This window comes from Aethalodelphis obliquidens, unplaced genomic scaffold (genome assembly GCF_003676395.1).
Source record: "Aethalodelphis obliquidens isolate GAN/ISIS:26980383/991018 unplaced genomic scaffold, ASM367639v1 scaffold122, whole genome shotgun sequence".
Classification (NCBI taxonomy): Eukaryota; Metazoa; Chordata; class Mammalia; order Artiodactyla; family Delphinidae; genus Aethalodelphis; species Aethalodelphis obliquidens.
Window position 1 is genome coordinate 621830 of NW_020838066.1, and position 18084 is coordinate 639913.

The following is an 18084-nucleotide window of genomic DNA, read 5'->3' on the forward strand; positions in this document are numbered from 1 at the left end:
CACCCTTTCTCCCTCACCATGCTGGCCACGATGACAAAACCAACAACACTAAGTGCTGATGAGAATGCAGACCTGCTTGTCAGCTGCTGCTGGACTCACTGCAATTCCAGCCTCTCCAAACCGGCAATGGGGCAACATTAGGTACTGCCTCGGGTTCATGACTGTTGGGCGCAGCAACTCCAGGGGCCTACATCCCCTCTGATCATCCTGGGTCACAGTTCTACAATACCCAGGGAATCTCTCAGGTCGGTGGAGAAGCCTGGACCCCTGCAGAGAATTTGGGGCAGGATGTGAGGGGGAAGGTGGGAGGAGAATGCCCAGGGGACCCCAGGAGCTAGAAGGGTGAGGTCCCAGGCCTGCCCTGACACCATCACTGAGGGAGAATCTGGTCCACTGCCAGGGCTTCAGGGATGTGCTGGCCTAAAACAAGGAAACCAAGGCCCAGGGAGAGGACCACTCAAGATCATGTCAAGCCTTGCTAGCACACAGTGTGGGATGTTAGCCCTCACTCTGAGCCCCAGCATCCTCACCTATGGAACTGGGACAAAGAGAGCTCCTCCCTCCTGGTTCAGAGAGAGCTGGACACCTCTCAGCACCACAGTCAGAATACACTTGACAGGTGACCACGAGCCTCAGCGGCACAATAAAAGCTGGTCTAATGAATGAACTGGATGGGCAACAATGACCCAGCAGTGCAAGGGCAAGGACATGTATCAGCTGAAGGTAGCACTGTGGCCAATTTCCTAAAAAAGAGAAAGGAAAGACAAGACAAGAGTGAGATGCCTGGCCTGCATGGGGGCGGGGACAGCTACTCCAGGTTGCCAGTGGGGAAGCAGGACGGGCAGCCTCAGGATGGTCACATGAGGCCCTGTAAGCAGTGGCGCCCTCAGCCAGGTGCACCAAGTGGACCCTGCTTGGCTCCCAATGCAAACAGAACAACTGTAAAGCGACTATGAGCCAAACAGGGAAATCCAGACGCTGACCAGATAGAAGATGACATTAAAGAGTCACTGTTAATCTTGTGAGGTATGAAAATTAATCTGTGATTCTGTTTTTATAAAAAAACAGAATCACAGATTACTTTCTCAACACAACACACCAATGTACTTACAGTAGAAGTGAGGCACAGAACGGAGGCTGCCAAAGCTGGAGCTGCCAAAGTGGGCGCGAAAACACACAGGCCAATCTCTCTGCTCTGGTTATGCTTAAAACTTCCCCTAAAGATGGAAGACCTTTAGGAGGGGAACAGTGCAGAAAAACTGCCTTAAAAAAGCAAACCCATAAAACTCAAACTACAACAATTATTTCACATGATACAACAATAGACTGGAAGTGCACAGAACCTTCCAAACCCATGGAAACCTCCAGGTCTTCGACCACTTGAATGAAACCTACTTTTCTGCAACTCAAAGAATAACACCAAACTCTGTGTCTTTTTAAAAACAACTGTTCTAGATGCTCAAAGCACTTTCTAGTTTTTATAGATCATATGTATCTCACATACATACACAGGAAGAAAAAAGCTGGCAAGTAGAAAAACCCGGTTGTTCCCCATACATACTCCATAATTCCTACAGAGACATGCTCATTTCTACATTTTGATGTTCTTAAAGTGAATGAACAATTTTTTTAAGCATATTAAGCTCTAAAGAAGAAGCCAGGCCCCGATACTCCTTGATGTCATCACCTACCTGAGCCTGGACTGCCTGTTCTACCACATGTCCCCGAGACACACCCTGCCCCTGCAGCCCCATCTGTCAGTCCACCTCCCATGGCACAGCAGGGCTGGGACAGAAAGGTTTGATGCCCAGGACAGCGGCTGGGCAGTCACACGGGGCCCTCTCCGGCTCTGGGGGACAGCTTGAGGGGCCACACTTCAAACACTGGACAGTATGGGGCCTGGGGCCCAGGAGAGTCTCATCCATCAGAGCCTGCAGGGTCCTGGCCAGCCCCTGCCTGCTAGCCACCTTTGCTTTGCTGTCTAAGAAGAAACCAAATCTTTCTTTACCTTCAGCATGTGTAGTGGCCCTTTATCCAGTGCACGGATGTGGAGAAGCAGGTCTGACTGCGGGGTGGCTGCCCCAAACTGACAAGGGTAAACTGATCTCTCCTCCCTCACAGTAAGGGGTTGGGGTCCCTGAGGTGGGAAGGCCCAGCAGGAGTCTGTGTCTACCTGGCCGTGGCTCTCTCTGAGGCAGCTGCTCAAACTTAAGGAGCCTCGGTCACTACCTGCCCAAGTGCCCCAGGTACACCAGCCTGATCCTGAGGGAAGAGCCATTCCTCCAGGGCCACATAGCTCCTGAGGGCCCAGGAAGGGTCCAGTTGCTCCCTTGGAGCCAAAGTGTGGAAACCACAGCCCTGGACAGCACATGCAGTACCTCCTCACCTGCCCAGGCAGTGCCACTCTTAGGCCTGGCCTCCCTCCTGCACCAGTTATGGAAAAGCAGCTCCTTCATAGTGTGTCCAACCACCCATCCAAAGTCACACCCTGAGAACATTGAGGTACACAGCTGCTTAACCCCCAGGCCCTGCAGGAAGACAGAATGCCAGGTGACACGGGAGTCTTGGGAATTTTTAAAAATGGAAGAGCCCTCAAGATTGCTTCACAACGCCCTGCCAGACACAAGCTCTGCAGGCAGGAAAGTGGGGAATGCCCAGCAATGCAGCCACAGTGGGGCGTGTGGTCATTGCGTTTGGATGCTGGTAGCTGCCTCTCCCAGCTGTTAGACCCCTGGGAGCAGGGCTGTCTCAGCACCTCCAGGATTCCCTGGATCCCCACTTCCACCACAAGTCAGGCTTCTTCATGCTGACAGCAGACCACCACACAGCTTGCCCTGAAAGGCCCACAGGTCTCTTAGAGTCTCCCAACCCCCAATGGCTCTCTGCTCCAAGTTCTAGGGTGGTATCAGATGAGCAGAATCCTCACAGGGTTTAGTCCAAATCAGGACTTTTCCTGTCTCAAAACAAACACTTGAGAAGGATGCGCCTTGCACAGAGGCCTCCAATTGCCCTTCCCTCCTCCACAGGTGCCTGCTCTCTTGGGGACAGGCTTCCTAGGCTCAGAGCCTTGAGTGAAACTCAGTTTCTCTATGCCTCGGTTTCCCCAGCAGTACAACAGACATAACAGGGTGGTGACTCCAAGGGATGGCATGAGGACTGCAGGAGTCGGTGGGGCATGCGGAGGCTATGGCAGGAACAGCTCACCAACAGGGGCGAGGCCTGAGCGGCAGCCCTCACACCACCCTCCTCTGTGAAGCCAGCTCATGGCCGGAACTTCTACACAGACTTGGACAGGAACCTGGTGCCCAAAGAAAACTTCCAACTTGGTCTGAGCTATTGGACCTTCCTCAATCACTCACACCCATCCCTACCTTGGTTTCCCCATCCTCTGAGAGAGGAAATTACAAGAGGGATGGGAAGGAGGAAGCAAAGAGGACAGAGCAGCTGCTCCCACCAGCTCTGCCACAGTTGTTCATACAGCCAGAGCCTGCAGGATGGGAGGGATATCCAGGTATTGGGAGCTGGGCTCAGGCAAGTCCAGAGGAGGCTCTGAAAAGTGTCCAGGCCTTGAAGGGCAGGCAGAGCTTCCAAGATCCAAGATTGGGAAGAGGCAGGGATGGTGAGGGCAGTGAAGGCAACCAGAATGCAGAGAGCAGTGTAGGTTGAGCCAGGCCAGAGGCCCCAGGCAGCAGGCTCAGGCCGCCCTCTGGACACGAAGCAGGGCCACTCCAGACCTTGCGAGAACAAGGAGCAGAGACAAGGTGACTACAGGGACAGCTGGGAGGGGATCCAGGCCTGGGTGAGGTGGAGGGAAGGAAGGAGCTAATGACACCAGCCAACACATACTTATTGCGTAAGCACTTATTGTGTGCCAGGCACCAGTCCCAGCCTGTGACAGGCTTCAGCTCACCAAATTCCACCCGCGGCTTCCCTGGGATATAAGTATACTGCACAGACAAGATCCCGAGGTAGCACATTAAGTCAGCAAGGGCATCCAGACTTTGTCTTCCTGCTCTCTCTGGGAGCCAAGCGAGGGTGGGGCTGAGACTGCACCACGACCCCCACCACTTGCCTGCGGCATGCCCTCCAGCCCTCACATTCCCAACCTACAAGGACCACTCACTCCTGGTACCTGCCTGAGCCATGCAGGCAGGAACTGTCTTGAAAACGGCAGCACACCTGTCCTTTTCAAACTGCAGCTAAGGACACAGAGTGAGATGTTCCATGGCTACTGAGGACAGGAAACATCACATGGCTGACCAAAATCTGTCACCATGGTGGGGAAGGGGGCACAGCAGAACTTGTGACATACAGCGCCCTTATTAAGCCAAGCTCAATCACTAGCAAAATGGTTAGGCAAAATGGGCCAGTGGGTACCCTTCCTCCCGCACACCATGGTGTCAGTAGGACACAGACACACATACACTCACCATGTGAGAAAGGCTGCAGGGCCAGCACCACTGCCACTGGCCCCACAGAGGACCCTCCCTCAGGTCTGGTCACAACCCAGTCACCTGGGACAGACCAGCCAGCTTCTCTCCCTCTAAAACAGTATTATCTACAAATGCTCAACAGGAATACAGGCCCCTCTGTTCGTAGCATAATTTGTTAGTAACTGAACCCACTTTAGTTAAAGAAATAAAGTTTTAAAAGAATGAAGATGGCTCATCTCTCTACAGAAGAAAACAAATAAAATTTTAAAAAGACCCAACAGATATGGTCTCCTTAAATCTTGATTTTTAAAATAAGAGTAAATATTTCCAAGTATAATAATAACAAGAATTAAGAGAGGCTGACAAGAGCCTGTGTTGGCATGGCTTTGAGTAAACTGGTGTGAGGTTTCTGGCAACATCTACTGAGACTCTGATGCACCTTCCTCTAGTTCTGCTGAGACTTCCAGCTGAACTGTTCTCATCCCACCTACAATGAGAGAAACTGAAGTTCAGGACAGTGGGACAATGTGTCCAAGGCCATGTGGCCAGTGTGTGCGAGAGCCAGACGGTAACATCAAACTAAGCAAGCAGCCACCTGAAGAACACCTGTGGAGACCGATATACCATCTTCCCAATTCCCCTGGGGACCCATCCTCCAGACACATGCCACAAAACTGAGTCAAGATTCTTACACTGGCCAAATGTCTGTGACAGTAAAGAGTTGACAACTGAAAGGTCCCTAAGCAGGGAATGATTAATTCCTGTGCAACTTTCCCTTCTGGTCTGCTCTTACAGCGGACGTGAATTCGAGCTTGTGAACACAGAAGGGGACTGCACATGCTGCCAGTGGGAGCTCACTATGAATTCTGAGGGGAGAGGCTAGGGAAGACCAGGCTCACCTCTGAGCTGCAGAGGGTGAGCCTAATGTCTCCCACTCCATATTCTCAAGGCCCCCTCAGCATCCCTCCATCTTGGGCACATTCCCCTACCCCACACACTAAGATGAGGCCCTTGCCAGAGGGGTCACATGTCACCCCTCTTGTAGATCTAGTGCCAGATAAACCTGGCTTGTAGTAGGTACCAATACCTGCTGACAGATACAAGACCTCGGGTCGAATGAGCTCCACCATCACCCTCCCTGGGGCCCCTATCTGTCTTCTACAGGGCACCTGCTCCACCAAGCATAGATTTAAGTACCTTCATGAATTAATTCCCTGCACTATCAGAAGGGGACCCAACTGGTCTACCCAGTGAGACACGGAGGCTCAAAATAGCCCAGGCACCTTCCTGAGGCCACTGGGAGTGGGGTGCTGGGAGGTGGGCAGTCCGGGAAGCAGCGAGCATGGTGGATCCTGAGACCAAGGGCCAGGAGCCTACCTGGACAAGATAAGAATCAAGTAGGGAAGGGGCAGACTATCTCAGGCACTGACAGGCTAGATACCTAACACCTTGTCCAGGCTTTTTAAATATGCCTCAGACGAACCCTTTCTGGGTGGGATGTTGCAGAGGAAGAAGCTAAGGTTCCTGCTCATAGCCACATCACCAGCAAAAGGCAAGACCTGGATCCAAACCTGGGTGTTCCACCCAGGAAGCAACTTCTCCCTCCCCACCCCCACAACAAGGCTGGGGAGGCAAGGAGGACTGAGAGAAAATGGTGCTTAAATCACCCAAGAGAATTATTTCACGGCAGGACTGCACAGCTCTCTCGCTGCAAGGCTCTTTGGCAGCCTGGGGGTCCAATCTGCTCACCCCGGAGTAAAAATCACACAGGAGACACAAGGCTTATCCATGACAAACACCCACAGACCTGTCCCCCAACTTCAGGGAAGGGCCTGGGAGGGCAACCAGGACGGGAAGTGGACAGAAGCACTGCATCACAGAGAAGTAACTAGCGGGGTGGTCTGCAAGCTGAGCATGGGGAGAGGCTGTGGGGTACTCCCGCCAGCTGTGATGAACACATGCAAGGCAAGCCCCCGACTTCGCCTTTTCCTGGTCTCCCGGCGCTGAAACCTCTGAAGGCAGCTGCGCCCAGAGAAAGGAGGTGATGTGCCTGGAGACGATGGAGACACACGCCCGGTCTTTCCCAGCCGGTCACCTGCATCCATCCCACGTCCCCATCCCCCGCACTCAGAAAATCAAACACCGCAGAGGACGCCATCCCACCGTGCCCGAGACCTGCCATCAGTAGCAGAAAAGCTGACCACACGGTTCCACCGCAGCCCTTGCCGCGGAGGCCAGAGTTTCTAGAACGCGCATCGCCCACCACACTTGGGGCCCGCCACCCACCGCAGGGCCGCCTCCCGGCCGGCCAAGCACACTAACGCTGGGCGCCCCGGTGCTGATCCGGGCTGCCTGGGGTCAGGGGTCGGCTGGGGAGTCGACCCGGCCCAGGGTCAGGGGTCAGTTTGGCCTGCGTCGGAGGCTGGTTGGGGGTCCGCTCGGGGGTAGTCTTGCCCACGGTCAAGGGCCGGCTCTGGGGTCAGAGCTGAGGTCAGTCCGGGGTCGGGATTGGCCGGGGGCGCGGAGGGCGTGGCGCCGGCGGCCCTTGCTCCTTACCTCCTTGAGCTGCTCCATCTCGCCGCGGATGGCCTCGTAGTCCACCTCGAGCTCCTCGAACTGCAGTTTGAGTTGGTGCTTCTCCTCGAGCACTGCCAGTCCGTACTCGGCCGCCTGTATCTTCTCACGCGTGGTCTCGGCCAGCTCGTGCGACAGCCGCTTCACCTCCGCGCGCAGCCACTCCGGCTGCGCCTCCATCACTAGCCGCGCGTACTCCTCCTCCTCGGACGGCGCGGACATGGTGACCACGGCCGGAGTCACGCCACTCGCTCCGAGGCTCAGGCCGGGTTCCCCACCGCCGCCGCCGCCGCCGCCACCGCCGCCGCCGCCCAACCCGACGGCGCCCCGGCCGCCGCCGCCACGCAGCCGCCGTGAGCTCGCCGCCGCGCGGGGCACTGTGGGAGCCATAGTCCCGCCCGCGGCAACTACAAGGCCCATCGCGCCCAGCGCCCGTCCTCCCCCGCCCGTGATTGGCCCGCGCCCCGTGCCGGGAGGCCCCTTCCAATGCTGTAGCCTCCGCTGCTGCCACGCGGAGCATTGTGGGGGTCGTAGTCCCACCAGCGCGCCGACTACAAGGCCCTTAGTTCCACACGCCCGCCCGCCCCCGCCCGTGATTGGCCAGGGCATCCGCCGTCGCGGAGCCGGAAACTGGTGTTTTCCGGTGCCCGCCCCCGGGCCTGCGAGGTGTGGGTAGGTGGTGCGGTAGGTCATCGGCAGGACGCGGACTGCGATGTGCAGGGGCTGGGTGGAGCCGGCCACCGGTCTGAACCACCCTACGTGGAGCGCTCGGGGCGTCGCGGGGACGGCGGGCTGGGTGGCGGTGGGGACTATAACCCGACGGTTCAGACGGGCGAGGCCTGCGGAGCCCAGGACGTATCCAGTTGGGGAGATGGTCAAACCGCTAGCGGAAGAGACGCCTTCGCCCCAGCTAAATACGAAATGCCTCGTGCGTGTTTCCTAAGAATTAGGCATTTCCATGCGTCCTACGATGATCCAATTCAGGACCGCCGACACTGACGGGGCCTCGAATCCAGCATGGCTTCCCTGCGCTACCCTCGTAGCGTGGGTTCTGGTCCGGGACCCGGTCCTGGGTCACGCCTCAAATGGCAGTCAGGTGTCCTTACTGTCCCTCAATCTGGGAGACTTTCTCCCTCTTTGTCTTTATGACCTTGACCTTTCTGAGGCGTGCAGGCCAGAGATGTACACACCGATGCATCCCCACGGTTACATTAGGTTATGCACTTTGGCTGGAATATCAACGAGGTGGTGCTAAATTCTCACAGAATCCTGTCAGGAGACTCGCAAACCCATGGCCCGGATGCTGCTGGATACTCCTTTGTAATCATTGATACTATCCTGTGAGAAGACAATTCAGACTTTGCAAATATCCTGTCGCTCCTCAAGCTTTTAAAATTTTTATTGAGGTATACTTGATTTATAATACATGAGTTTCAGGTGTACAATGTAGTGATTCACAATTTTTAAAGATTATACTCGGGCTTTGCTGGTGGTGCAGTGGTTGAGAGTCCGCCTGCCGATGCAGGGGACACGGGTTCGTGCCCCGGTCCGGGAAGATCCCACATGCCGCGGAGCGGCTGGGCCCGTGAGCCATGGCCGCTGAGCCTGCTCGTCCGGAGCCTGTGCTCCGCAACGGGAGAGGCCACAACAGTGAGAGGCCCGTGTACCGCAAAAAAAAAAAAAAAAAAAAAAAGATTATACTCCATTTATAGTTATTATAAAATATTGACTATATTCCCTGTGCTGTACAATATATCCTTGTAGCTTTATTTTATACGTAGTGGTTTGTACCTCTTAATCCCTTACCCCTGTCCTGTCCCTCCCCCCTTCCTTCTCCCCAGATGTACATCCTTCTCCCAGATGTAGAGATTGTTCTCTACATCTGTGAGTGTTTCTTTTTTGTTATGTTCACTAGTTTTATTTTTTAGTTTCCACGTAAAAGTGGTAACATACAGTATTTGTCTTTCTCTGTCTCATTTCATTTAGCACGATATCCTCTAGGTCCATCCATGTTGTTGCAGATGGCAAAATTTCATTCTTTTTTATGACTGAATAGTATTCCATTGTGTGTGTGTGTGTGTGTGTGTGTGTGTGTGTGTGGGTGTGTATACACCACATTGTCATTATCCATTCATCTGTTGATGGACATTTAGGTTGTTTCCATATCTTGGCCATTGTAAATAATGCTGCTAGGAACATTGGGGCACTTTGTATCTTTTCAAATTTAGTGTTTTCATTTTCTTCGGATATATACCCAGGAGTGGAATTAATGGATCACGTAGTAGTTCTACTTTTAGTTTTCTGAGGAACGTCCATACTGTTTTCCACAGTGGATGCACCAATTTACATTCCCACCAGCAGTGTACAAGGGTTCCCTTTTCTCTACATCCTCACCAACATTTGTTGTTTGTAGTCTTTTGATGCTAGCCATTCTGACAGGTGTGAGGTGATATCTCACTGTTGTTTTGATTTGTATTTCTCTGATAATTAGCAATGTTGAGCATCTTTTCATGTGCCTGTAAGCCATCCGTATGTCTTCCTTGGAAAAATGTCTATTCAAGTTTCTAGCCCATTTTTTAATCGGGTTGTTTTTTTGATATTGAGTTATATGAGCTCCTCAGACTTTTTTTTTTTTTTTTTAATCAGGAGAAGAAAGGATTTATTACTTGCAGCAAGTAAGGAGAACACCAGGGATCTTTCCTAAAGCAGCATGTCCCAGAACAGTAAAATTGGGGAGGTTGTAAGCTGAGGGTACATGCATATTCATGAAGGGGCTCAGCTGACAGTTGACAGAATCCAAACTTTAGTTGATTGAAGTCACCAGGGTCAGAAAAGGTCAACATCATCATCCCTTAGGTTCTGGTTGATCTGGTGGTTGAGTGCTTCAGGCTAACCTTTACCACTGAAAGATAACTGGCAGTCTTCACAACTGATATATTATCTTTGCTATTGTTACTTCTCTTGCCTGATAGCAGGTAATGTTTCCGCATTCTTTTGTTCCCTTAAGATCATTAATTACTGAGACCTGTTCAAGGGCAAGCATTGTAGCCAGGATTAGATCACAAAATGGCTTAGGCTGAGCTCCTTAAACTTTTAACTCAGTAGTTTTCATTGATATTTCTTGCCTAAAGGAATTATTACAAGCCTATTCTTTTCTATATATTTATTTATTATTATTTTTAAACATCTTTATTGGAGTATGATTGCTTTACAATGGTGTGTTAGTTTCTGCTGTATAACAAAGTGAATCAGCTATACATATACATACATCCCCATATCTCATCCCTCTTGCGTCTCCCTCCCAGCCTTCTAGGTGGACACAAAGCACCAAGCTGATCTCCCTGTGCTATACGGCTGCTTCCCACTAGCTATCTATTTTATATTTGGTTGTGTATATATCAGACTATTCTATTTCCATCATTCCTTTTCCACCTACTAACTTTGTACTCTAGGGAAGATACTACATTCATTAGTGGTATGGATCTGTGGATTCTTATTTTACTTAATGAGTTATAATCCATTACTCTCCATATTCACTTAGATGCTCAGATGTGGCAGATTTGGCCAGTGGGAGCTCCACCAGCTGGCTTTGTATCCTTTCAACATGTCACGATTTTTAAGAATTTTCTTACATTCTAGCAAAGTTGTTCCAGGATCATCTTGTACTCTGGGCCCAGACCTGGAATCAGCCATTTCTCCAAGGAGCCCTGATTCCTTTTAGTGGTTTCATGTTTTATTTGTATGAGGAGAATATGTCATAATTTTACTTGTGAAATTAAAAAATAATTTTTAGGGCATTCAATCACAGTAGGAGTGAGATGCCCAATCAGCCTGTCTGTCCTTGTCTTAGCTGAGAGTCCCAAGTCCTAGGAAACCCTCAGGCCTAGGCTCACCATTCAGTCTAAGTGCGAGAGATGCTAGGGAAAAGAAGGGAGAAGGAACATAAGAGGAAGATGCTCTGAGAATTGGTGGCTCCTTCTGACCCAAACTGGCCAAACTCCAAACCCCCACCCAACTCCATGCCTTCATATGAGGCTGGCCTGAGGAGGGAGAAGAGAAAAGGCTGTGGGAATCTGGTGCAGGCAGGCATTGACCACGGAGCTTAGAACTTGGAGACAGGGTGGTGGTGGAAGGGGACAGGCAAGGACTCTCATAGGTGCTGGGGACAGAGGACCTGTCACTGGAGGAGCCATGATGTGTGACAGTGTTGGGGGAATAGTCATCAGGAAGAGATTCCCTGAGGATATGACACCTGAGTGGAGACCCAGAAGATGCACAGGAAGTGGCCAGTGAGGCTGCTGGAATAGGGGATTGGCAAAGATAAGAGAAGCAGGTCTGCTGCTTTTTGGGCTCCAACTGGGCCTCCAACATTGCCAGGTGCTTGCCCTCCATCATTTCATCGAGTCCTCCCAATACCCCGGGATGTGGGGCTTATGCTACATGTTTTACAAATGAGAAAACAGGCTCAGGGCAAAATCCTTAGTTATCACCTTTGGCTTCTTACACACTCCATCTGATTTGTCAATCTGTGAGCAAACGACAGACTCAGAACTAGCCTTGGCCTCCTGCCTTCCTGACTGCCCCCTCTTTGGCTCGAACCCAATTGCCTCCCAACTGGACTATTGTAGTCATCTTCTCACTGGCCTTCCCCCAGCCCCCTCACCCTATATTTTCTCTAACAGCAGCAGTAGGATCCTTAGCCCAAGGCAAGTCATACCCCCTCAGCTCAAAACTCTTTCCTTTAGTACATTCAGGCTGCTGTAACAATACCACGGTTGGGAGGCTTATAAGCAAAAGACATTTATTTCTTAAGGTGCTGGAAGTCCAAAACCATGGTGTCAGCAGATTCAGTGTCTAGTGAGAACTGGCTTCCTCTTCTCTCACTGTGTCCTCACATGGCAGGAGGGGTGAGGCAGCTCTCTGGAGTCTCTTTTATAAGGCCACTTATCATGGGGGCTCCACCCTCATGATCGAATCACCCACAAAGACCCCACCATCCTAACACCATCACCTTGGGGGTTAGGATTTAATGTGTGAATTTGGTGGGGCACAAAACTTAAGATCATAGCCCCCTCCCAGAGGCAAAGCCTAATTACAGCAGCCACCCCCCAAGACACTTCACATTCTGGGAAGTGGCCCTTCTGCCCTCATGACTTGTTCCCCTTCCTGGCTTTATCTTCCTCCGTGGCATCCTGCATGTTGTGCTTATTCACGTTTGCGCCTTTGTCTCCTCCTGGAATGTCAGCTCCAGGAGGCAGGGACCTTGACCAGGCCTCAGCAGTCTCCTGACCCACACACCAGGGCCTCCAGCCAGGGTCCTGCAGGGGCTCAGGACTCAGCAGAGACCAGGCTGTCCTTATTATCCCCCTCCCTGGACCCTATACCCCTTCACCAGGATGGAAGACATGGGAGAATGGAGGCCTTTGTCACACTGGGGTGCTGGGTGCCCATGGTGCACCCCCCTGCCAAGAATGACTGGGTGACCATTAGCCTGGAGGCAAAGGTAAGTGATATCTTCTCAGAAACCCGCTCTACCTTCATAAGCAAAGGCTCCGGGTCCCCCACTCCTCCCATCCAGGGCAAAGGGGCAGGATGCTTATGCACACAAGTGTCCGGGCTGGGACCTGGCCTAGATGTGGCCCCTTTTTTGCTACCAAAGCTATTTGCTCAAAGGCTATTTGCTATTAGGTTCCCTTTTTTGCTATTTGCTCAGGAGCTCTGGGTGCTCACAAACGTCCCTCCTCCTCCTGGAATCCTGTCTCCTCTCTGCCTGTGGCTATCTGGTTGTAGATAGGAGCAAAGCCATCCCCTGTTGGTGACTCCCTGCCTAGGCATACTTAGCTCAACTGACAGCAGAGTAAATGGCATGGCATCCCCCACGTATTCATATTGTGTAATGTAGGATGAGTCTTTGACCCAAATGTCATTCATTTGATAAACTCTGTGCCAGGCCTTAGGGGTTCAGACATATACCGTATATCCAGTTTTTCCAGTGCCATTTGTTGAAAAGACTGTCCTTTCTCCGTTAAATGGTCTTGGCACCCATGTCAAAAATCAATCAACCTTATATGCAAGGGGTTGTTTCTGGAATTTCTTTTCTTTTCTTTTTGCTTTTTTTTTTTTTACACTCTTCTTATTTTTTTATTTTAATTTAATTTTATTCTTTTGATGTGGACCTTTTTTTTTTTTGGCTGCATTGGGTCCTCATTGCTGCATATGGGCTTTCTGTAGTTGTGGCGAGCGGGGGCTACTCTTCATTGTGGCGCACGGGTTCTAGGTGCGTGGGCTTCAGTAGTTGCAGAACACAGCTTCAGTAGTTGTAGCACACAGGCCCTAGAGTGTGTGGGCTTCTGTAGTTGTGGTGTGTGGGCTCAGTAGTTGTGGCAGATGGGCTCTAGAGTGCAGGCTCAGTAGTTTAGTTGCTCCACGGCATGTGGGATCTTCCCACACCAGGGATCAAACCCATGTCCCCTGCATTGGCAGGCAGATTCTTAACCACTGAGCCACCAGGGAATTCCCTACAATTTCTTTTCCACTGGTCTGTATGTCTATCTTTATGCCAGTACCACACTGTTTTGGTTACAGTAGTTTTGAAGTAAGTTTTGAAATAGGGAAGTGTGAATCCTCCAACTTTGTTCTTTTACAAAATGCTTTGGCTATTTGGGGTCCCTTGAGATTCCATATGAGTTTTAGGATTTTTTTTTTAATTTCTGCAAAAAAATCATTAGGATTTTGATAGGAATTGCATTGAATCTATAGGATGCTTTGAGTAGCATTGACATCTTAACAATATTGTCTTCCAGTCCATGAACACAGAATGTCTTTCCATATTTATGTCTTCTTTAACTTCTTTTAGAAGTGTTTTGTAATTTTCGGTCTGTAAGTTTTTACCCACTTTGGTTAAGTTAATTTCTAAATATTTTTTTCAGATTGTTCATTGTTACTGTATGCAACTGATTTTTATGTGTTGATTTCGTATCCTATAACTTTTCTGAATTTGCTTATTAGCACTAATAGGTTTCGGGGTTTGTTTATTTGGTGTGGAATCTTTAGCATTTTCTATGTATAAGATATGGACAAAGATAATTTTACTTGTTCCTTTGCAATTTGGATGCCTTTTATTTCTTCCTCTTGTCTAATTGCTCTGGCCAGAACTTCCAGTACTATGTTGAAAAGAAGTAGCAAAAGCAGGCATCCTTGTCTTACTCCTGATCTTAGGGGGAAAGCTTTAGGTCTTTCATCATTGAGTTTGATGTTCACTGTGGATTTTTTCATATATAGCCTTTATCATGTTGGGGAAGTTCCCTTCTATCCTAGTTTGTTGAGTGTTTTTATCATGAAAGGGTGTTGGACTTTGTCAAAAGGTTTTCTGCATCAATTGAAATGATCATGTGTGTGGGTTTTTTTTCCTGTTCATTCTGTTAATGTGATACATTGGTTGATTTTCATATGTTGAATCATCCTTGCATTCTGGGAATAAATTCCATTTGGTCATGGTGTAATCCTTTTAATATGCAGCCGAATTTGGTTGGCTAGTATTTCGTTGTAGATTTTTACATCAATATTCATAAGAGCTAAATGGTCGTAAGGTATTTTTAAAGGTATATTAACTCACCCAGCTCCCCTGGTTAAGATAGTGGGGCTACATGGAACTGAACATGATACAATTTTAAGAGGGGGAAGAAACAGAAGAGAGAGTTCCTGTGCTTGGAACTTTGGAGCTGGGCCTTGCACACTTCCTGCAGAACTGGAAGAGAAGTGGAGTCACTGTGGTTTAAATAGTGATGGGAGTATGGGGAATTATTTTTCTTTAAACATTTTTGATAAAGGAATTATTGTTAATTTAAAGTGTGATTATGTAGAAAAATGACTGTTTGGATGTAAATACACCTGCAAGTATGTACAAGTGGAGAACATGATGGTTAACATATTTTTTCAAATACTCCAGAAAAAAGGGGAGATGAGGATAATGAAATTTCAGAAGTTGTTGATGGTAGTTGAAGCTGGGTGGGTGCTACATTATGCTCTTGACTTTTGGGTCTATTTTGAAATTTTTAAGATAAAAAATTTCAAGTGTTTTAATGTTGTAATGATATTACCTTCATAAAACATGAGAAGACGAAAAAAAAAAGTCATTTACCTGTCTCTGAATAGCTATCATCTGAGTGCCACTTGACTTCTGGGTGGCTGTCCCTGCTAGTGGACATGAATTCTCACCTCCTGCTTCGACCTACTTCTTGTTTTAAATGAATCCATTGGTTGCTCTCATGTGCCTGCTTTATCTTATTTAATCCTTACAAAAGCCTAATGGCCTAGTTATTATCCCCATTTTTCAGATGAGGAAATTGAGGAACAGAGAATGATATGGCCATGGGTTTGAACCCCTGAGCTCTGGGAGATCGGGAGGGGAATCTACACTCTCACTCATCATCATCACCCCACTGCCACCTAAACTGTTCTTCATGTCTTACTCCACCTCTGGGTCCTCCTGGATCCCCAGCCAACATGGCATTTCCAGATGAATTTCCAAGGCTGTGTTAAACATAGCTCCCCCATGTGGCCTCCCCATCTTTCCAGGCTCTCATCCAACTACCACTGTGAAAAATCTGTGTTATTTCTGGGCCTCTAGGATCAGAACCCTTTCCTGTGTTGGGAGAATTCCCCCATCATGTGAGTTTTGATGGAAGATGGGCCAACCTCCCAGTTTTGAAGCTCAAACAAGGGGCCAATCCTCACCTCCCAGGCTCCATGCAGCTGGGATCTGGGCATCTGGGCTGAAATGTTTGAGATTTCACCAACAAACAACTCTTCTCACCACCCCTTTCCCATATACACACTTTAAATAATGCCCACACCTACATAAAATACATATCAACCCTGCCCAATGAAGACAATCCAAGTCTCATATGGTTGCCACATCCCAGTCCAGGAACTATGGGTGATATGTGATTTTCTCAGTCAGACCTGGATAATAGCCCCTCAAGGGAGAGTAACCATTGCCTAAAAGAAGAGTTTAATCATCCCAAAGTCTCCAAAATATAATTGTATAGATGAAGTTGTAGTTCAGGAGATAGAAATCACTCTAGATGTTTCAAACAGATAGGGATTTAATACAGGGAATCAGTTGCTTGCAAAATCATGGAAAGGACTTTAAGATTTGAAGTCGGTGGGGCTATGACTAGGCCTCAGAGTCCTGCCATAGCAGCTGTAATCCAGAGATCAAGAAGCTGCATGAAACCATTGCCAAGGTCACAGCTGCCACACCCATGAAACTGGGTGAAAGTGAGTGGGATATGGAATTGGGCCATTGCAAAAGTTCACATCTGCCAGAACCTACACATCAGTGCCATCTCTGCCAAGAGAATGGCACCCTCCTCCCTTCTGCCTTCCATATCTCATGCAATCACATCTTATTGGCAGAACCCAAGTCAATCAATCCAGACTCCTAAGGGCAAAAGTCTCTGGGAGATATAGTTTTTAACCTTCCCACCCTTCACAAGGAGTAGAAGAATAAATGTAGAAATGGATGGTGAGTAAAGATAAACAATGTCTAGCACTGCAAGAGAATTCTTGCAACAAAAGTACTCTTTGGATATTTTTTTTCAGGGTATTATGGCAAACAGTGCCATCTAGCATCTTTATTCAAATGGCAATCAGCACTTGGACAGAAATCGCAGTTCAACAGCAGAAACTTTCTCTTACGAGTGCTAAGCCACGGCCCCTCCCTACGGCCATCTGCCACAGCAATTATCACCATCTGCTCTCCAGCTTCACGGCCCCTGCCCTGCCTGCCCTGGCTGAGCCAGAACTCCAGACCCATCACAGGAGGGGGCGGGAGGGCCACAGGAGCTCAGCCTTTGCCCTCCAAAGGTGGACCACGGCCTCCTGGCTAAGCAGGCACAGCATCCTCCCTAGTGCTCTCTGAAGTCTCAGCCTCTGGCAGCATCAGATCTGAGCCAAGCTGAACCTCCTGAGGAGGGTGGGGATGGGGGCATCTGGAGGAGTCAGGGAAGGAGGGCCAGGGCTGGGGGAAGGTGCCTTCTAGCTACTGGCCCCCACCTAGTGCAGAGGCCCAGGGGCCTGACTCTCCTGATCTTGCCCCAGCATCCCCTCCCCAGGGGGTCAGTATATCTTCTGCCGACTGGGTAGAATGGCTTCTTTGATGAAGGAGAAGACAACCAGGATTCCTAAGCATTTGCCCCACTTGCCTTTGGTGAAGTAATTGGAGACCACATCGTCTCCTGGCTGCATGGTGGAGGGCAGGACGTTCTCCCCAGCCGACAGTGACACAAAGAATGCAGATGGGATTATCCACAGGCAGAAAGTGAAATAAGCCAGGACCTCTGAGAAAAGATAATATTCCTCTGCAAAAAATTGAAACTCTAGGTAATGATTCACCACCACTAACCCATACAACAGGATGAAGTTAAGCGAGGTCAGCATGACTAAGGGGAAGGTCTGGAGGAGACCAAAGTAGACAAGGTTGGTGCAGAGACCCATGCCAATCATGCAGGTGGGGAAGCACTCAAAAATGTAGAGGCCAATCGATACAGCTGTGGAGAATCAGGTCATGTATTTTATGATCCTACTAGTGGCCACTGTGTATTCTTCTATCAATTCTGCCAGGTAGTAGAGTCCGGCTATAATGGCCAGCATGATGAAGGCCACCTGGATGAAGAGCAACAGCCAGCTCAGCAGGTACATGAGCCACATGATGCCCATGCCCTGCCTGCCCCCTGACCGCTGGGATAGGCCTGCACACTTGCTATTTGGATTTTTGACATGATCCTGTTAGCAAGTCCACACATCCTCTTCCCAAAAATCATTTATCAAAGCTGGAGAAAACTGTCAGAACTGTCAAACAACTATTTCAGTGCTTGGAAATTCACCAAGTGCACACATCAAACTGAGAAAATTTTATCAATGAAAACTACTGAAATTCAGTTACAAACAGCAAGAGCATGGACGTTCTTTCTTGGGGAAGCTGCTGTCACCTCCCATCATCATAGTTCAATAAATGTGGAGGCAGGGGCTTCTCTGGTGGTGCAGTGGTTAAGAATCTGCCTGCCAGTGCAGG

At 49.5% G+C, this 18084-nt stretch overlaps 1 protein-coding gene and 1 pseudogene across 2 annotated transcripts in view; both read right to left on the reverse strand.

The window, feature by feature from the left end:
- BICD2 (BICD cargo adaptor 2) overlaps positions 1 to 7314 on the reverse strand; it is a 53776-nt gene extending 46462 nt beyond the window's left edge. Inside the window, exon 1 of one of the 2 annotated variants that reach the window (XM_027098374.1) lies at positions 6990 to 7314. In XM_027098374.1, coding sequence (XP_026954175.1) covers positions 6990 to 7229 — 240 coding nt within the window. In that variant the 5' untranslated portion in view covers positions 7230 to 7314. The remainder of the gene's footprint in view (positions 1 to 6989) is intronic. The other variant, XM_027098376.1, reaches the window with a different exon arrangement.
- Positions 7315 to 17129: 9815 nt separating this feature from the next.
- Positions 17130 to 17742, reverse strand: LOC113615662 (protein TEX261 pseudogene; annotated as a pseudogene).
- Positions 17743 to 18084: the final 342 nt, after the last annotated feature.